At 39.5% G+C, this 21,521-nt stretch overlaps 1 protein-coding gene across 7 annotated transcripts in view; it reads left to right on the forward strand.

Moving 5' to 3' along the window:
- Positions 1-3,701: 3,701 nt before the first annotated feature.
- ccdc125 (coiled-coil domain containing 125) overlaps positions 3,702-21,521 on the forward strand; it is a 52,524-nt gene continuing 34,704 nt past the window's right edge. For 6 of the 7 annotated variants that reach the window (XR_011962029.1, XR_011962026.1, XR_011962028.1 and 3 more), the window contains exons 1-5: positions 3,718-3,781; positions 9,961-10,302; positions 13,227-13,285; positions 14,039-14,125; positions 18,491-18,568. Coding sequence is in view for 4 of the 7 variants with exons in the window: in XM_072582246.1 (XP_072438347.1) it covers positions 3,721-3,781; positions 9,961-10,302; positions 13,227-13,285; positions 14,039-14,125; positions 18,491-18,568 (627 nt within the window). In the remaining 3 variants the exon portion in view is untranslated. Of the gene's footprint in view, positions 3,792-9,960; positions 10,303-13,226; positions 13,286-14,038; positions 14,126-18,490; positions 18,569-21,521 lie in introns of all 7 variants that reach the window. The other variant, XM_072582236.1, reaches the window with a different exon arrangement.

A 21,521-nucleotide genomic window follows, 5' to 3' on the forward strand; every position in this document is an offset into this window, starting at 1 on the left:
CTGTGTCCCACCACACGTTCTGCCTTACCCTCCGGGGCAACCGGACTGGACAGCACCAGTAAGACTGCTGCTGCCTTTGGGGGTGAGTCTCCAAATAGCACACACACGCGCACACAACTGTTTACTGCAACTTTTTGGAGAAAGTGAGGACTGCAGATGCTAGAGATCAGAGCTGAAGAAATCAGGAATCCTGAAGAAGGGCTGATGCCCGAAACGTCGATTCTCCTGTTCCTTGGATGCTTCCTGACCTGCTGCGCTTTTCCAGCAACACATTTTCAGCTACTGCAACTTTTTGTCAACTTCCACCTTTGCCCTGTACAGGATAATGTTAGAGAGATTATCGGGGGAAGTGGTGGTGGTGGGGGGGGGGTTAGGGTACTGGCCTGTGTAGAACTCTAGGGAAAGTGTGGAGAGACAGAGAGAGAAAGACAGCGGTCAGTAATTTGGAGAGGGTGCCTGGGCTCCCATCCATGTTCAGGACTGTTCTCGGCAGCATTTCAGTAAGCTAAGTTTGTTTTTAATCATTGTAAACAAAAGGTGTGATCGGTGTTGGAAACAGCTCTTTGATGTAATGTTTCTATCAGGAATCGAGCTCTCCTTTGTGTAATCCGATATTCGGATAATTTATATTCAAATAATCAAGGTTCCTCTGTAATATAGCGAAGGACAGTGGGAAACCAGAGGATTGGGAAGCTTACAAAGACCAACAAAGGGCAACAAAATATGAAATCAGGAGGGAGAAGATTAAATATGAGGGTAAGCTAGCCAGTAATATAAAGGAAGACTGTAAGAGTTTCTTTAGATATATAAAGAGTGAAAGAGAAACAAAAGTGGATATTTGGGTGACTGGAAAATGACAGTGGAGATATAGTAGCGGGGAACAAGAAAATGGTTGAGGAACTGAATGATTACTTCACATCAGTCTTCACGGTGGAAGACATGAGTGATATCCCAAAAATTCAAGAGACTATGATGGCCAGCACCAATGAGAAGCTGCTAGAAAAACTGAATGGCTTGAAGGTGGATGAATCACCTGGACCAGATGGACTAAGGGAGAGTTCTAAGGGAGAAAGCTGAAAAGACAGTGGAGGCATTAGTGGTGATTTTCAGGAATTGCTAGAGTCAGGGAGGGTCCCAGAGGACTGGAAAATCACTAATGCGATAAAAAGGGAGTAAGGCAAAAGACAGAAAATTACAGACCGATTAGACTAACCTCGGTGTGGTAAACAACCTGGAATCCATTGTGAAAGATGAGATTTCTGAATACTTAGAAGTGTATGGTAAAATAAGGCAAATTCAACATGGTTTCATCAAGAGGAAGTCATGCCTGACAAACCTGCTAGAATTCTTTGAAGAAGTAATGAGCAGGTTAGACCAAGGAGAGCTAATGGATGTTATCTACCTGGACTTCAAGAAGGCCTTTGACAAGGTGCCAGACAGGAGACGACTGAGTAAGATAAGGGCCCTTGGCGTCAGAGACAAGGTGCTAGCATGGATAGAAGCCTGGCATGCTGGCAGAAAGCAGAGAATGGGGATAAAAGGGTCTCTCTCAGGATGGCAGCTGGTGACAAGTAGTGTTCTGCAAGGCTCAGTGTTGGAACCACAACTTTTCACTTTATACATTAACGATCTAGATGAAGGAACTGAGTGTATTCTAGCTAGGTTTGCAGATGAGGGTCAAGTAGCACTGAGGAGATGGGGAGGCTGCAGCAGGATTTGGACAGCTTAGGAGAGTGGGCGAAGAAGTGGCAGATGGAGTACAACATGGGAAAATGTGAGGTCATGCACTCTGGTAGGAAGAATAGAGACATGGACTATTTTCTAAATTGGGGACAAAATTCAGAAGTCTGACGTGCAAAGAAACTTAGGAATTCTATTCCAGGATTCTCTTGAGGTAAACTTGCAGGTTGAGTCGGTAATTAGGAAGGCAAATGCAATGTTGGCATTTGTTTGAGAGGACTTGAATATAAAAGCAGGGATGTACTTCTGAGGCTCTATAAGGCTTTCATCAGACCACATTTGGAATATTGTGCCCAGTTTTGGGCCCCATATCTCAGGAAGGATGTTTTGGCCCGAAAGCATGTTCAGAGGTCATTCACAAGAATGGTCCCAGGAATAAAAAGTTTAACGTGAGAGACTCTGGGTCGATACTCAATGGTGTGTGTGTGTGTGTGTGTGTGTGTGAATCTAATTGAAACTTACAGAATACTGAATGGCCTGGGCAGAGTGGATTGTAAAGTACAATGTAGAAATCCTACAGGCCCTTTGGCCCAACAAGTCCACATTGACCCTCTGAAGAGTATTGCACCCAGACCCATTCCCTTACCCGAGTATCCTATACTTACTCCATAACTAATGCACCTAACTACACATTCCTAAATGCTATGGGCAATTTAGCATGGCCAATTCACCTAACCTGCACATCTTTGGATTATGGGAGGAAACCAGGGCACCCAGAGGAAACCCACGCAATCACAGGGAGAATGTGCAAACTCCACACAGCTAGTCACCCAAGGCTGGAATCAAACCCGGATCCCTGCTTTGAGGCAGTAGTGCTAACCACTGGGCCGCCCCAAAGTGGTAAGATGTTTTCATTTGTAGGAGAGACTAGGATCCAAGGACACAGCCTTAGAGTAAGCTTCTTGATTATCAAAGGGATCAAGGGTTATGAGGATAAAGCGGGAGAATGAGGTTGAGAAACTTATCAGCCATGATTGAATAGTGGACCCAGTTGCGATGCTAGGTGAACTGTTCTCTAAGTTTATGTTTGGTCTGCCCGATGTAGAGAGTGGTGGAGCAGATTCAATGGACAGAATGGCCTAATTTCTGCTCCTATGTCTTATTGTCTAATGGTGTTATGATCTTCTTCAGATATTAGGTTGACAGGTGAGCTGCTTCAATAAGCTGAGCTGCAAAGGAAAATAAGAAAAAGTATATGGCAGATTTCCTTTCTCCCAACTGACAAGAATTTGTTACTTTCCTCGTTCATTTATGACTGTCAGACTAGAGGATTGCTGAAATTAGAGTGGTGCTGGGAAAGCACATCAGGTCAGGCAGCATCTGAGGAGTAGGAAAATCGATGTTTCGGGCAGCAGCCCTTCTCCAGCATCTGCAGTCCTCACTTTCGCCTAGAAGATTCTGAGACTATCAATTTATTAGCACTCATTACAGTATATGAATACAGTAATGCTGTGATTATGTTGCTGCATGTGGTAATCCCAAGGCCTAGACTAAGAATTTTGAATTCAATTCCCACCAATGCAGAATGTGAAATCAGAAAATCCTTTCACCAGTCAATTTCAGCTGTTGGATTAAGGATCTAGAAGTGGTTAGCAGAGCTGCCTGCCAAGTGTGATTGGGATTTTAGGTGAGGATGAATTCGAGTTGAGTTGTGCCCAACTAGGCTCTTAGTTAAAAAAAAGTGTTGTTTTGGAAACTCCAACTGGACATCACACATTGCTCAAGGTAGTCATGCAGCTTTATATAAATGGTCAAATGGAAGAACTTAGGCAATCATTGGAGTTCACTTCCAGTTTGTTGTAGGAAAACCTGACTCCGTGTTGCTTATTGGAGAAGAAGGAGTTTTTGTAATGTGTTGTATATGAATTTCAGACTGGGTAATGGTTATGGACTTGAGACTTTAGCTGTAGGGGTTTGTTCAGACTCTTTCCTGCTATCTGGGACTTACCTGGGGGGTACGTCACGGGGGGGCGGGCCCGGATGGATCACGTGAGCTCCGCCATTTGTGTTTTGGGAGAAGAGGCGGAAACGGTTATCTCAGGTCGGTGCAGGTGAGCAGGGACTGATTGGGAATGAGAGGAGTTGGGTGAAGGGAAGCATTTACTTCTTGTGTCAGGCGGTCTTTATTGTTGGGTGCTCCGGCCGGGTGGAGCAATGTTTGTGTGTGTGCACTAGTGCCTGCCCGCTTCGACAGACTTTCTTTTGGCTCAGCAAGGCCTTTGTTGTTGCTACTTGCATAGTTAAGGTGCTCATTTTTTTGAAATCATCTATTGGTTTCTTCTACATCTGTCATCGAGACAGACTGGTCGATAATGTAAAGTAACCAGATTGTTTGGAGTGAGACTTGTGATCGACCAGTAAATTGCACAGCCTTTTATACATAGGGAGTTGAGAGGAATGAGTTGGCGTAAGGGGAGGCAGATTAGTCAAGTTCTTACTGGGCAATGTAGGCTTAGGAGCGATGACTGACTTACTCCTCCTATTTTTATGTTCTCCTGAATTTGTTTTGTGCAATTATTACGCCATACGCTGCAGACCAAATGCTTCATTTTGTATTCTCAAATATATGAAACAGGATGTTATTTTGTATTTTGTACTTTGTCTGGGCCAGTGAGAGGAATGTTAACTACTTCTCAGTTAACTATTCACGGGGAAACTTGTTTGGTAATTCTATCCCTGAAATAAGGTTACAAATTAGCTTCAGTGCATCTGTTCAAGGGCGAGGATAACCTAAAATGTCCTCCCTGTACTTAAATAGAAAACTAGGTGAACTTCTATGTAAGATAACAACAATGTAATTTATCCTTATTGTCTGTTGAAAGATATTTCTAAATTTGCAATGTGAAAGAACTACATTAGAATCTCAATTGGAACTAGAAGTTGTCAGATCCCTGCTGTTCTACCCCCTCCACCATTTCCACGAGAAAAGAATGGGCATTAGTATTAATGTTTGCAACTTTGTTTCTAATTTCATACTTGGAAAGACTGCTTAATTCCAACCTTGTGATATCACTCATCTCCATTCAAGCTTTAGCTGCTGGCGAAAGCTTTATTCAGTCGCCATGATTCTGATTCTTTTCTAACCGGTCTCTCAAATTTAGCAAATTTGGCTAACCCTTATTTACATGATCAAACATTTATGCTTAAAAATATCAAGTACTTTGTGATTGTTTATCTGACAATAAAGGCATTATGAAACTTCAACTTATTACAGTTCTTATTTGACTTGTACACAGATAAAGTAGTATGTAGTCTCCAATGAGAAGATAGCCTTGGTGTAAAGGAAAATAGAGTGTTCAAGCAGAATTATATATTTGATTTATTGATCTAGTTAATGCTGATTGCTTACAATTTCCATATGCTTCCTATTTAAAACACAACTTGTGCTCAAATCGTCATGTAACCTGTCCAGGTCTGGACCTCTGATAAAACTTTGTATTCCTTCAAATTTCCCACTTATACATTCATGATTTAGCAGCCATGCGTTCATCTGCCTTGATCTTAACCTCTGAATTCACCCCCTTCCTCCAAACCTCTCTTTCTTCCCTGCTCCTCAATCTGTGTTATGGACCAGTCCAGACCCCCTCAAAACAATTCAAGAAAGTAGCCCTTACCCTAAGTTTTCTATTTATTTTCAATAGATATAAACTGGATTTTCAAGGAGTGATGCAGCTGGCCCAACCACTCAGTTTTAAGCAAACAGAATTTACTTATACGCTAACAAAAGAGAACAGTATATAGAATAACGTAACAGCTGAAAATTCTAAATGACTCGATCATAACTTGATGCTATACCAAATGCTTGCAACATCCCCTAAACTACTCCCCCTTTCCCCAAACTTTGGCAAAAAGGTAAATTCAAAAACAGGTTCTTAAAGGAGAGAGAGTGCAGCTTCTCTGGATTCCCAGCTAAAACTTGACTAGCAGCTGCAAAACAGCCTGACTTAAAAAACCAAACCCTGAACTCTGAGAACGAGCCACTTCCCTTCATTGTATAAGTGTTTTATAAAAAAAAAGTAAGCCTTTTTCTTGAGGCAGTATCTGTTAGCTATAAACAAATTGGCCTGAAAACCCATATAAACCAGACACATCGGAACCTATGCCTTTACGTCCCTTTTTTTTGTGGGGGGAATAAACAAGACAGAATAACCTTGTCAAAGGAGCAGCATTGTCACATTGAGCATTTGCCTTTATGTACTAAAGCTGTTGTTTTTGCACTTGTTTTTGATTTTGTGCTTATACAGCATACTTGAGTTTTTTCATTGTGTTAAAGGTACTAACTTAATGGAAGCTGCTCTGCTTGTTCTTTGAAATTTGAATGACAACAGTGCAATACTTAAAACCTTGATGCTATGCACTTGGGTCAGGTCTAACATTGCTCTGAAAATGCAGTGGCTAAATGTTTTCAAATGCAGAGGTTGTACTCTTGATCCTATTTAGCCTTTTGGTTTTCAGTGCTCTGCTACTTGGTTCATAAACTGTAAAAACAATAATTATGTTGCCTTTTGGCCAATCAAGGCTCATGCTTCTTCATCAAATCACTAATGATTTCCCATTTCAAAATCTACCTTGGGCATAAATCAATAAATTTATGATAGTTAATGGCTAAGAATGATTGAAAATTTTGTCCCCTTTCCTAGTTATGTGAAGACTTTTCTGTGTAGATTTCTTTCCACCAGAAACCGCTCCAGTTACCAGAAAAGTCACTTATGTACTTGACTCACTCGTAAAAATATGTAGCCCAGTTTATCAATTCTATTATTACCATAGCAAGTTTTGAGAAGACTTGTAGCTCAGGTTGAGGTTCTGGATGTAGGTTTGCTCGCTGAGCTGGAAGGTTTGTTTTCAGATGGTTCGTCACCATACTAGGTAACCTCTTCAGTGAGCCTCTGAATGAAGTACTGGTGGTGTAGCCTGCTTTCTATTTATGTTAATTATACCCAAGGAAACTCAAACATAGAAACAGAAAGCAGGCTACACCACCAGTACTTCATCCGGAGGCTCACCGAAGATGTTACCTAGTATGGTGAGGAAGCATCTGTTAATGAATCTTCCAGCTCAGTGAGCAAACGTACATTCTATTATTACCATTTCAGCAGAAACTTAAGCTAGCTTTTCTTTGTGTTCCTAGTTTACATGATACCTTTTAATATGTTTGAAGTCACTTCACAGGTAATGAAAAGTAAAGTTTGACAGTGAGCCCCCATATGACAATATTAGATGAGAGAGCCCAAAGCTTTGTCAGAGGTTGATTTTAAGGAATAACTTAGAGGAGGAAAGAAGGCTGGAGACATTTAGGAATTGAATTCCAGAGTTTAGGGCCTAGGCAGCTAAAACCGTGACATGTCTAATGGAGTATTTAGAGTTGGGGATGTTTGAGACTTACCTCAAAGTTGTGGTGAGGAGGAGATTGTGTGTAGACAACAACGCTGAAGGATTTTCAAAGAAGGATGTGAGTTTTCAGATGGTGACATTGTTAGCTGGGTCTACACTCAGCCAACAAACAGGAGTAATGGATGAATGGGATTTTGCCTTGGTAGTACTGTTTTGTGTGACTTTGAGTTAATTAAATACCTTCGATCTCCATTGGAATACCAAAACTCATTTTATTGCTTTTGTTGGGAAGATTTTGGCAAGACTTCATTTTTATGTTTCTGTTATGCTGTTACTATTTGAAGGTTGCTGTTCTGTTTGTTTTTGCTAGTTGTTTGAAATGCTAGTTACCTTCTGTTCAGAAGAGAATACATGCAAATGAATTCTGGTGTTGCATTGCATCATGTGCAAAAGTAGGTTTGTTTTGCAAGGCCTTAAGGACCCTAGAGCAATTTTGTGATGATGCTACAACACCCCCCACTTGATATGAACACTACAGTATGCACAAGAGTTGAGCAGGAAGAGAAGCAAAGAGAATGAGGCAGAAGCCTGAAGTTGAGCCTTGTGAATGACAAGTATGTGGAGTAGACTGATTGGTGTTAGGTGGTAAAGTTTAGTCTTTCAATAATGTAAGTGTAAGACTTGAGCCTAGTATATCTCTGAATACCAACTAATACAGTATTTAGTCTTGGTATGTAATAAACATTTACAAAGAAGTTTGTGCATGATGATTGTTCTTGACCTTTGCCTTCTCTCAACCTTGTGGATATGGATAAAACCACACAACAGTTGAGCTTAACATGTTGTGTACTATTATTGATGACATGTAGATACGGAATGTTTTATTTTCCAAGTGTTCAAACTTGCATATGAGCTGTGATGCTTAAACTTTTCAATTATTTTGAAAATGAAAGATCAGGACAATACTCAAAGTCTTAGCGAAAGCTGGAATTTAGTTGTGTATCTAAGTAAATCAAAATTCTCATCTTTGGTTGACTGATAATTCAATTTAAGATACTTCAATTTATTTCATCACCTCACCTATGCTATTGTCATATTTAGTATTTTTAAACATTAGCTCATGACAAACATTATGTCAGAGTTGGAACGGATTATTGAAGTAACATTTGTTGTGTAAAAATGATTTAGATCATTAGCTGTCCCCTATTAAAAGGCAGAAGGATATTTTTACGTAGAATGAGTCTTAAAAGCACTAATTTACATTTATAGGGTATTCTCAGTAGAGAAAAGTTCTTAAATTATTGCACAAATGTACAAAATAGGTGGCTTAGAAAAGTAATACTAACTAAAAACTTGGTCGAAGAGATGGACATTTGGATGGACATGAAAGGAGAAGGAGGAGATATAGAGGCAGTTAGTTTTACAGTGTGAACATTGCAGCAGGGGCCTGGGAAGGATAAATTAATCAGATCCAAAAAATGAGATAGCTGGCTTCTAGGCCTGAAGTAGCTGGAGACATGGGAGCAGTAATCATACTGTTGAAACCACAATCCAAAGGCCTGTACTGATGATATGACGATGACCTCAAATCCCATCATGGCAGCTGGGGATTTAAATTCAGTTGATGAAATAATTCTGAAATATAAAGCTTAGTAATGGTGATGGGATGGGTGGGGAGAGAGGAGAAGGAAGAGTTGTACATTTCTGTCTGGTTCACTAAAGCCCTGCAGAGATCAGAATATGTTATTCCTGTCTGTGTGTAATTCTTTGGCTAGGCTGTTTCAAAGGATAAGGTAAAAACGAGGTAAAAAGGATACCTACCAGTGTTTGAGGGATGGACAATAAATGGTGTTGTCAACACAACAGACATGTCTTGAATAAATTTTAAAGTTGGAGATTAATGAGGTGTAAAGCTGTGAAAAGTGTTTGACCACAAGGATGTAAATTCTGAACATGAATGTTGGTGAACAGTTATTTGTGGAAGTGAACAAGAAACAGATACCCACAGAAATTGAATAGATATGCACAGAAGACAAACAAAAAAAAATCAAAATTAATCAATTTACTGAAAAATATGTGCAGTATAAAAGCATGAAATTATGAGCAGCTAATGTAAATTAGTGAGCTCAGGGGTATGAGTGTGATTTGTGAAGACTAGAATACAGGCAGCAGAGTTTTGGATGAGCTGAATTTTATGGAGGTTGTGAAACTGTCAAACCTAAAGAAACCAAGACACACAGAATTGAGGTACAGATGAACATGAAGCAGGCTCAGAGGTGGGCAGTGTTTAAAAAGGGGCAATGGAATTTCATTGTAGTGAAAATGAGAGTTGGAAGCATAGTTAATTTCAATCATTGCTTAATTTGAAGCTTTTTCGTTTTGTCATGCTTGTTTGTATCTTAGCTAACTGCTATTTTGGAGTTACTGATACAGACACAAGTTGAAATTTAATTCATAATAGTTATATTAATTCAAGTGTTCTGTTTAAAAATTCATTGAATAGTCCAATCTACACCACCTAGATAGGAAGGTGTGTGATAAAATTGTTAGCATTTACATGTAACTCGCATTGAGCTGATAACTGTGCAAAAACAGGTGGCAGGTCAGAAGATTGGACAGTGTCAAAAACAGCTCAAAGGCTAACATATTACTGAGGGAGGAATTATTTCAACATTAACTCTGGTTCTCCACTGAGTTCGAGCGCTTTCTGTTTTTGTTTCAGTTCTCCCAGCATCTGCAAGTACTTTGCTCTTACTATAGAGTGAGTTTTTGTTGAATTCGTGAAGGCAGATTGTCAGCTTAACACAAGTGACATTTTTTCTAAATTGCATTATTTTATAACATATTCGTTTTCTCTGTGTGTCAGTTCTTTTTTTTTCCCTGCAGATAGTTTGGCAGCTAAAGGTGTGAAACATCAAATGTCTGAAAGACACGAATCAAAGGTGAAAACAGAAGAGGAGGATGATATGTCCTGTGGAGACCTGGGTGATGGCCTTTGCAGGAAACCTGGCGGAATTTATGAACAGACATCAGGTTCGATTGCTGAGACCATAAGATCAAGACATGGATCAGATGTCGATGACTCTGTTTTTAGTACAAGTGTAACTGAAGATGAGAAGAATGCAATTACATCTTCCCACTGGACCAAATACAGTAATCTACACAATTCATTTCATAAAGTAACAACTTCTGATGGGACAAGTACAAGCAGGCGGTCGAGCAGCAATGGTAAGCATTAACAATTGTACACTACTCTAAAGATCAGGTTTGATAAAGCTGTGAAAATTTTAACATGTCTCTCACCTTTCAAATTTATTTTTGAATGACATCTTATTACTTTAGATAGAGCGGTCATAATGTGTCTAAACCTCAAATTTTTATCTTGGTTGAAAACTCTGGCTGGTAGTTTTTTGTGCCCTTTAAGTGAAAAAGTGGTACTTCCTGAACATCTATAACATGCAATTTATTTTAAAGTTTCAAGTAAAAATCTCCCGTCATAAGGGATGGATTATGAAGTACAAAAGGATGAAAAAACATTTATACAAGTGTGTACAATCTCTGCACTGATTTTGAAAAAAATAAGTTACAAGTGATCCATGAGAAACACAGTTCTCCAGAAAGGAAATCAATTTAAACTAGCATATGGCAGAGTACAAATTGAAGTTTCTTTTCCTTAAAACGTTTCAAGGAAATTTTGATTATCCGATTGTTGATACCATTGGGCGAAAATTTAGGAGTAAGATAGAATTCAAGAACTTTTTCAGGAAAAAGTAATGTTCATGAGAGATTGAGGCAGAATTTTTTCATGTGTTTGAATTATTTGGCCTAATGGAGTGTGTTGAGATTGAAAGTTATGGTGAGAAGGTAAGTGGTTAAAACTGATCTTGTTAATGACTCTTGGAACTAATGTTTTTCTTAAAGCCCCCAAGTGTGACTTGTGTTCATCTCACCAATCTAAGGTTTTCTTGAGTATATGATCTCACAACTCTATTAAATGTTGAATTTTAAGAAATGTAATTTTTATCTTCCCTTCTAGTAACTTGTTTTTATTTTGATTTTGTTTATTCCAGTCTGAAAGATTAATAGAGAATATTCTTTTGAGACCGTCACTATTTGTATTTTAATTTTCTTTTTTTTTCAAAATTTGGAACTTAATTTAGATTAAGAGTTGAGTTTTGAATAGCTACTTCTTTGAATAGAGAAGAGAACAGAAGCAGATGTTATCTGTTGGGAACTGGTCTGGAAAACAGTGTAAACTAATTACTGTATTATGGACACTGTGTAGACAGATTGGCATTGAATTGTTTGTGTTAGAGGTTGGTGGTTGTTTAGATGTTGAATTGGTCAGTCAAGGGAGGACCGGTGCCAGCCAGCTAACCACAAGGAATGTTGATTACTAAGAGGAACAAAGAGTCAGGAATAACTTTTTTTTTGTAGGAGATAATGATTTCCTAGAATCTCTACAGTGTGGAAACAGGCCATTTTGGCCCAACAAGTCCACACCGACCCTCCGAAGAGTAACCCACCCAGACCCATTCCCTGACCATGTTAGCCTACATTTATCCCTGACTGATGCACCTGAACTACACATCCCTGAACACTACAAGCAATTTAGTTTGGCCAATTCACCTCACCTGCACATCTTTGGATTGTGGGAAGAAGCCAGAGTACCCGGAGGAAGCCCACGCAGACACTGGGAGAATGTGCAAAACTGCACATGGTCGCCCGAGGCCAGAATCGAACCTCGGTCCCTGGTGCTGCGAGGCAACAGGGCTAACCGCTGAGACACCGTGCTGCCCTCAATTTGGAAGCTTCTGGGCTGGCTACTCTGTTTTGCGTTCTCTGATCTCTCTCCACTTATTCTATATGCCTGTGAACAACTCATTGTCCAAGGATTTCACGAAAATGTAGTTCTTTGATTTTCTTTATAATTTATACCTTAACCACACTCCCATAATAGGCAGACACAGTTATGATCAAAGAAGCATGGATTTAGATTTGTAGCTTTTAATTAGACTGCTGCCTTGTTCATTTGTGATCTGCTAAAATTACTTTCTTAATAATTAATTTTTGTTGAAGTTATCAACTTGGTGTCTAGGATCTGTTGTTTGTGAAGTCTGATTGGATGCCATTGGGCAGTTTTGGGGTCTTGAATGTTTTAATTTCACTGACTTCACAATCCACTAATACTGAGGCTGATTTGGTTTCGCTTGCTATCCCTATGTTGTAATACCATCTTTGCCATCCTTTTATCTTTGGAAATAGTTCAGAATGATGTGACTTTAATGCATTATCAAATAATGGGAAGCACCCACTAACATTACCAGCAATAAGATAAAATAGCTTGCATTCAAAATTGTACTGTATCCCAAGTGACTTCACAACAGCATTATTAAACATAATTTGTTCAAGGAACGTAAGGAGCATCTTCTCAACCTATCTGCAGCCTTTGACATGGTTCAATATATTATCGTACTCTGCTTCTGTTGTCTGTCTTTGTGGGACACCTCTTGTCTTGTTTGGGTCTTAAGTCTATAATCAGATACGGAAAATTACTTGCATAACTTCTGTTTCTGATCCTGCATTTTTAATTATTGTGTTTCAAAGGATCAGTTGTGGCCTTCCTCCTCCTTCGGGAGGTAACATCCTTGATACTGAACAATGGGCAGGTTAAGAAAGGCCCCAGGGCTACCCCAGCTGGAACATGGGTTGAACTCTCCACTATTGGCAACATTCTGAACAGCATGATGTCGAACCAGCTCCTAATTCTGATTTACATGGTGTCTTTGAGTAATACTGTCTAAAACAGCAGTGTTCTCACATGAAATCTTGACAAAACCTAGCTCTCCCCCTTCACTACTTTTAGTGATTCCTCTGGTGTTGCTGAATTGTCCCACAGGTTATGACATCCAATATTAATAAACAGAATTTTTCTCCAATTAAGTGTTGGAAAGACATTATTTCCACAAAAATACAGCTTATGGAATAAATAATCAATTGCACTTGAATCAAGTTAGCAAAAACTGATGTTTAATTAGCAGTTTTGAAAGTACACAGTACACAGGTCAACTGAATCCACACTGTTCCAAATTATAAAGCAAATGAAAAGTTCAACTTTATGTAAAATATTTGCCTTGCATGTTTCCCTACAGGCTCACAAGTTGAAATCTCAAATGAAGAGTTAAAAGGCAAGCTTCAGGAAGTTGTGGAGGTGATTTTTTTTTTTCAGTTGAGAATGGCTTGTCTTTTGAATAGATTATTGCCTTTTTAAAAAATCTGTTGTGGGGTTATGTAACAAACAAACTGTAAATTTTGAAGGCAATTTTGTAAAATATACTGAAGAGGAGAGACTGAAAATGAGATTAAATACAAACATTGGACATTTTGGACCAGTGTGAAAAAAGTATAACTTGCTGCTTTTTAAAAATTTAACTCCAGTTTAGCAAACTAAAAATAAGGCTGGAAAAATAAAACTTTGCATTTGGAACTTCATTAGTTTTCAAAGTTCATGAAAATGTGTTCTAAATTATTTGCATTGTAAAGTTGCTGTGAGGCCAAATTAGTGTTTTAATCCCCCTTGACTAGTTCATACTGTTTTTTTTAGTGTTAAACGTAGAGAACTCTATACTCCTGCTTTAGAACTGGCAATTACAAAAACTCTATCAGTGATATGTGGCTTATAAACAGTTAGATTGGGGTGGGGGCTATTATGTAGCAGTAATGATTTTGTAATTCTGCTGGTGTACATTCAAATGCACATTTTGATGGAATGTTTATATTCTATTGTAGAATGAGTAGTAGTGCATGTAACTTTGCTTAGTGGCTGAATGTACACAGAATGATTAATATGGATCAAAGTATTATGCATCAACCCAGCATTGATAACTTGATTTTAAGTGCAATGTTTGATACTATGTTCAAAGAACTGTAATTTTGTCATTAATTTCAAATTTTTATTTTATAGGAAGCAGAATTTCTACGTTGTGAGCTTGAGGTAACACAACAGCAACTTGAAGGGAAATATGAAGCATTAAAGATACTACAGAGTATGGTGAGAAGCGCGCTGATATTGCTATTCTCAAATAAATGCTGTAGTCACGTACTTTTTATGGATTGCTATAGATTGAGAGTCATTGATATCAATAGCATGGAAACAGGCCCTTAGGCCCAAACTGGTCCATGCTGACCAAAACGTCTATCCACACTAACCCCATTTCTCTTCACTTGGCCCATATCCTTCTAATCCTTTCCAATCCATGTATTTGTCTAAATGCCTTTTAAATGTTGTTAATGTACCCACCTCAAACAATTCCGCTGGTAGCTCATTCCATTTGTGTTTTAAAAAAAAGTTATCCCCCAGGTTCCCTTTTTTATTCTTTCTGCTCTAACTTTAAACTGATGCCCTCTAGTTCTTGATTCTCCAACCCTAGGGAAAAGAATGAGTGCATTCACCCTATCCATGCCTCTCACGATCTTACGCACTTCTATGATAGCCCCCCCTCAGTCTCCTACGCTCTAAAGAAAAAAAGTCTTAGCTTGTCCAACCTCTCCCTATAATTCAGACCATTGAGTCCAGGCAACATTCTTGTAAATTTCTTCTGCACCTTTGCTGTTTAATATCATCCTTTGTATAAGAGGTGACCAAAACTGAACACAATATTCCAAGTGTGGCCTCACAAATGTCCTCTATAACTGCAGCATAATTTCCCAACTTGTTTACTCAGTGCCCTGACTGACAAAGGCCAGTGCGCCAAAAGCCGCCTTCACTGCCTTGTCTGCCACTAACTCCACTTTCAGAGAACTGAACCTGAACTCCCAAGATTCCTCTATTCCTTTGCACTCCAGGCCCTATCATTCACCATGAAACTCCTGCCTTGATTTGACTTTGCAAATGCAAAACCTCACACTTATCTCTCTTAAACTCCACTTTCCATTTCTTGGTCCACTTTGCCAAATGATCAAGGTCCTGCTGCGATTTCTGATAACCTTCCTCACTGTCCACAATACTGCCTGTTTTAGTGTCCTCTGCATACTTAGTAATCATGTCTTGTACGTTCTCATCCAAGTCATTGACATAGATAACTAACAGTAATGGGCCCAGCACCGACCCCTGAGGCACATCACTAATCACAGGCCTCCAGCCCAACAAGCACCCTTCCACTATTACCTTCTGCTTGCAACCATCAAGCCAATTTTGTATCCAATTTACCAGTTTTCCCTGGATTCCATGCGATCTAACCTTCCAGAGCAGTCTGCCATGTGAAACCTTATCAAAGGCTTTACTGAAATCCATAGACTACATCTACTGCCCTGCCCTCGTCAACCTTCCTGGTCACTTCATCAAAGAACTCTTTTTTTTTTTAAAAAATAAAATTGAGGCATGATCTCCCACTCTCAAAGCCATGCCTACTACTCCTAATCAAGCCATGTCTTTCCAAATGCATATACATCTTATCTCTCAATCTTCTCAAGTAACTTATTCGCTACAGATGTTAAGCTTACTGGTCTGTAGTTCCCTTTTCTTTGAATAATGGCACAACATTTGCTACCCTCCAGTCTTCTGGGACCTCACCTGTGGCTGACGATGATGTAAAAATATCAGCCAGGAACCCTGCAATTTCTTTTCTAGCCTCTTGCAGTGTTCTTGGATGTTTCTGGTCAGGACTAGGAGATTTATCCACCTTCATACATTCTAATACATCCACCACCACCTCTACTGTTATGTCGACTGTCCCCAGGATTTCACCACTAACTTCAAGTTCCCAAGTCTTCGTGTCTTTTTCCATGGTAAACGCAGGAGAAATATTCATTGAGAAACCTTGTCCATTTCCTGCTGTTCTACACATGCATGTCCTCTTTGGTTCTTGAGGGGCCCTATTCTCTCTCTGTGTCACCTGTCCTGCCCTAGTTACCAAGAATAGGACAAGTTTAGCCCTTTCTTGAGTAGGACCTTCTATATACTGCTTGAGGAAACTTGCCTGAATGCATTTAACAAATTCCACCCCATCTAAGCCCTTAATGATCTGGCAGTTCCGGTCTATGTCAGGAAAATTAAAATCCTCTATTATGCCAACCTTATTGGTCCTGCAAGTCTCCCCAGTATCCCGACATATTTGTTCCTCTAATTCCTATTTACTGCTGGGGGGCCTATAGTACAAACCCAATAACGTCACCATCCCATTCTTATTTCTTAGTTCTGTCCACAAAGCCTCACTGGATGATCCTTCAGTTAGTTTGATTCTGACAACTGCTGTCATACTCGCCTTCATCAAAAATGCAACTCCCCCTTCCCTCCTTCCTCCACCTCTGTCCTGCCTAAAGCATCTGCAGCCTGGCACATGAAGCTCCCAGTCCTGTCCCTCCCTTAGCCATGTTTCTGTAATGACTATAATATCCCAGTCCCACGTACCTATCCACACTCTAAATTCATCGACCTTATCTGTCAGTCCTCTTGTCTCAAGAAAAAGTGCAATTTAATGCAACAGGCATTCCTTGCTCCATGTTGTGTTCCGGCCTGTCTCTTCAACCTAGTATTTCTGATTACTGTATCTTCTTTTGAGCCTTGCACTCGCCTCCCTGCTGTTGAGGATCTCTTTCCCCCCCGCTAATCTGGTTTATACCCTCCCTTGCAGCATGAGCAAACCTAGCTGCCAAAATATTAGTCCCCCTCCAGTTCAGGTGCAATCCATCTGTAAGCATGCAGTGGAAAGAAAAGCCTGACATGTCGGTGTAGTCCTACTAAACCCATAACTGATAATTTAGCATTAACATAAATTCTGCTTTCACTCAAGTGAATATTTTTGTTGTTTACATTTTGGTGGAATTTTTTTAAAAGTATGTGTTTCAGTGCATATCTGATTCCAAAATTTGTATGTGGAAAGAAAGCAGTGCCATTGAAGATATCTATAAATGAAGATGTGGGCATCGGTGGCCAGACCAGCACTTATTGTCCTTTTCCTTGCTGCCCTATATATATTTCAATCCATATATATTGATCAAGCAACAGTGATGGAGTGGCAGTATATATCCAAATTGGCTTGGTGTCACTTGCAATGGTTATTTTGATGTGGTGTTCCCATGACATTTCTTCCCTCCATCTCAATGGTAGAGAAATTAGTAGTGTTGAAGCCATGTTTGTGGAACACCCTGTTAGTTGTACATACTGTGGCAATCGCATTCAGATTGTGGAGAAAACTAATTTTGAATTCAGTGGTAATAGTCTCTGTCTTGAAGGTTCTTGAACTACTTCAGTGTTAATGAGACTACACCCATCCAGGTGTGAAAATTAAATCACAAATTAAATGATGGCTATGATCTAGAAAGGCAGTCTTAATGAGGTGATAAACATGCAGGAAATTAATTAAAGGATGTGAAAATAATGGAGCAAGTCATTTAAAATGCAAGCAAAAACCAACAATAAATACATGTACAATCGCATTATGGTCATCTCAGTGGAGTAGTAGTCCAGGTACCTGGATGAATGATTTTGTAGACTAGTTCTACTATCAGTAATGGTGACCACAGAACTACTGGATATCAGTATAAGTTGATCTGGTAACTAATATCATTTTAAGGAGTGTCACCTTTTACTTAGGCTGGTTGCAGACCCACAGAAGCATGACTGCACCTTAACTGTCCATTTAAACATTCTAGCAATCCACTCCCCTCTCCTTTGGGCTCTGTCTCCACTGATTGTCTACTCTTTATTTACCCTCTGCCCCCACAACCTATCTTCTGCATAAAAGCTGACATTTTCCTAGCTGCTGCTCCTCGGATGCTGCCTGAACTGCTGTGCTCTTCCAGCACCACTAATCCAAAATCTGGTTTCCAGCATGTGCAGTCATTGTTTTTACCGATTTTTCTAGCTACCATCAATTCTGAGGAAGGGTCACCGGATCCAAAATGTTAACTCTGAATTTTTTTTTTCTTGGATGCTGCCAGACCTACTGAGCTTTTCGAGCAATTTCTGTTCTTGTAGCAATTGACTCAATTGTACTAAGCCACATTCGGTGACCCAACAAAGTGGCTTCCCATTACTTTGAAAGCAATTAAGGATAGTCAATAAATGCAGGCATTTCTAGTTTTGCCACATCAAGACAATGAAACAAAAAAAAATCTATATTTAAGGCTTTGCCCTGAGCATGTGTATTGCTCAGCTCTGTGAGTCAACTGTTCAGAAAACTAATTTTGAACTTCCAAAATTGTGTACCAGAGCCACAGCTGGCTGAATGAACCAAACTACTTAACCAAAACCTAACAAAATGAAGAAACAATTTATTTTGCCTGTACTTTTCTATTATTCATTTAACAGCAGTTTTGAAATGAGCATTTTTTATGAAGTATAGCAAGTGATGCTCTGGTGATGCACTGCATTTGATTATATGTACTTACAATTTTACCATTCGCTGTTTATCAGGCTGTGTTTGATAAAGCTACTGCACATACAAAGACATTACTTCAAAAAACAGGCGAACGAAACAAGATTTTAGAGAAGGTAAACAAAAAAGTTATTTTTCTCCAATTCCTCTTAATTGATTTTTTTCAAAACCGTTATATTTCAATTCAAATCTTTCTAGAATGGTCTGAAGAAAAGTATCTAACTTGATCATTTTAGACAAAAAAAATCTTTGACATATTGCAAATAAAACATATGCTGTAATTCTCCTCCTTTTCAAATACGACCCAATTATGTTTGAAATTACAACAGTTTGTCCATACATTTGTTAATATAAGAGTGTTCGATATATGTCATTCTCTGCAAATGTTTTCGTCTTGGTGTATCTCAACCTCTTTTTCCCTGTATCCTTCATGATCATGTTTATGTTGGCGACTTTTGACAGTACTAGGACAGACCAACTGTCATCTCTAGACTGTTTCAGCTCAAGTTTCTTTAAATTGGATAACTCAGAATCTTCCTTTCCTCTTTTTCTCAAGTGAGTTATTAAGGGCTTCTTCATTGTAGTTTGATTAAAATGACCTGAACATGTTATCATTGCATTTACAAACTAGTACAAAAGTAGATTTTCAAAAAGCAACTTAGGAAAGCTAGGACCATTTTAGTGACCAAGGATTTCATCTGTGGACACAAGGGGTGTGGCTAACTTATTCAATAAGTACATTGCATTTGACTTCACAAGAGGATGCTGCCATTGCCACAGAAATAATTAAGAGATAATGAGGACTGGATGCTGGAGCAGTCAGTCAATAAAGTGTCTGGCTGGAAAAAGCACATCAGGTTAAGCAGCATCTGAGGAGCAAGAGAATTGACATTTCGGGCATAACCTTCATCAGGACTGGGGAGGGGAGGGGTCTCAGAAATAAATGGGGGGGGTGGGGCTAGGGTAAAAGTAGGTGGACGAAGGTAGGAGGTGATTGTGATAGGTCGGTGGGAAGTGTGGAGTGAATAGGTGGGAAGGAAGATGGACAGGTAGGTCAAGTCAAGAGGGCAGAGCCAAGTAGCAGGGTTAGATCTGCGATGGACGTGTGGAGGGGAAATTTGGAAACTGGTGAATTCAATGTTGAGGCCATGTGGTTGTAGGGTCTGAGTGGAAAATGAGGTGTTCCTCCTCCAGTCTGCAGGTGGCCTTGTTTAGGTGGTGGAGGAGGCAGAGAATGGACATGTCATTGGGGAGTGAGAAGGGGATTGAAACGGATGGCCTCAGGAAAGTGGGGTTGGTTGATGTGTACGAACCAGAGATGTTCCCCTAGCCATTTGCAAGTTTGCACTCCGGCTATCCAATATAGAGGAGACCACATGGAAAGCAACAGATGTAGTAAATGGGATTCGAGGATATGCAAGTAAACCTCTGCTGGATTTGGAATGAATGTTTTCTCTTCTGCTTTTTTTCAGAAGCCTACAAATACACAACCTCCGCATTGAATTCACCAGTTTGCAAATCTCTCCTCTACCCCAAATCCAACCCTCTGACTTGGCCCCGCCCTTTTGTCCTGACTTGTCTATCCTCCTTCCCACCCATTCGCTCCACACTTCCCATCAATCTATCACGATCAGTTCCTACCTTTGCTCACCTATCACCATCCTACCTACGTTTCCCATAGCCCCATCCCCCTCCAGTCCTGATAGGGGTTATGCTCAAAACGTTAACTCTTTTGCTTCTCAGATGCTGCTTGACCTGCTGTGCTTTGCCCAGCCCTACACTTCATCAAATCAGAAATAATTACAGGGTGTTAGAGAAATTAGATCTAAATGAAGAAAAGGTGCCACAAAGTATTGGTAATGATCAAAGCAGAAATCCATGTCAGACACAATTGAGTTTAAGGAAGTTGAAAGTTTCTTGCCACAATGTTCCAAACTTCCTTGCTGTACTCCAGTCTATCTAATGAGGAAAGCAGTAGTAACTGTACGAGAGTCAGCCTAATCATAGTGGTACTGAAACTGAGATAGTAACACAAAACAAGAGTAATTAGTATTTTGTAAAATTGCCTAAGAAATGAAAAGCAGCAGATTTAAAATAAAACAAGTTGTGTTCTTTAATTTATTAGAATGGCTTCATGAGGATTGCAAGGTTGATCTGTATGTTGAACCTTTGGGATCAAAAAGACAGTTACTCCATAGGTACAAAATTAGCTAAGGGACAAAAACCAGGGTGTAATATTGAAGGGTAGTTTTCAGACTGGAGGGAAATATACAGTGATCCCGCTGAGTGGCAGATGTTGTTACTGCTGCTTTTTATGATAAATATGATTCAGACTTGGTTAAACAGGGTGCAGTTTTAAAGTTTAGAGATGACAGGACTCCAATGCAGTACATTTTTGTACAGAGTAGTAACAGATTTTGAAGGTGCATTTGTACAGTCTTTGAAGGTAACAGGACACATTGAAAGGTATACAGAATCTTTTACGACTGGCCAGGTTCATGACAAATAAATGCTCCCTTGAGGAATTAGAAGCTTCACTGGACAAGTAGTATAGTCATGACTAACTGAAAAAGTTAAGCGTAGTGTCAGACTGTACAATAGCAGGACTGAATGAGTACTAAAAAGCATCGTATGGTGACCAACAAATTGACAGCGAAAAAGGTAGAATAAAGTAGAGTACATGAGCAGGGTGTCATGGACAGACCAGACCCCCTCAAAACATTTTAAGAAGTTAGCCTAGACACTGACTTTTTCTTATTTTCAAGGTACATGTGAAGTGCATGTTCCAGAAGTGATAAACTGTCAAACCACTTGATAAGTAAAACACAATTTATTTAAACACTATAGTTATAATTAGTACCCATTACTAGTTCCAATACAGAATCAACTCATAAACACGCCCCTTGGCAAAATAAATTCAGATACTGATTCATACATGCCATTCAATGTTGAGATTTCAGAGAAAGTCACAGTTAGGAATCATTTACTGAAGCTCCAACTCTTCTGGGACCCAAACAGCTTCACCTGATCTGGGAAATGCTTCTAAGCAAAACCTAAAGACCTCTTAAA

The sequence above is a fragment of the Chiloscyllium punctatum genome, chromosome 2 (assembly GCF_047496795.1).
Source record: "Chiloscyllium punctatum isolate Juve2018m chromosome 2, sChiPun1.3, whole genome shotgun sequence".
In the NCBI taxonomy this organism is placed as follows: Eukaryota; Metazoa; Chordata; class Chondrichthyes; order Orectolobiformes; family Hemiscylliidae; genus Chiloscyllium; species Chiloscyllium punctatum.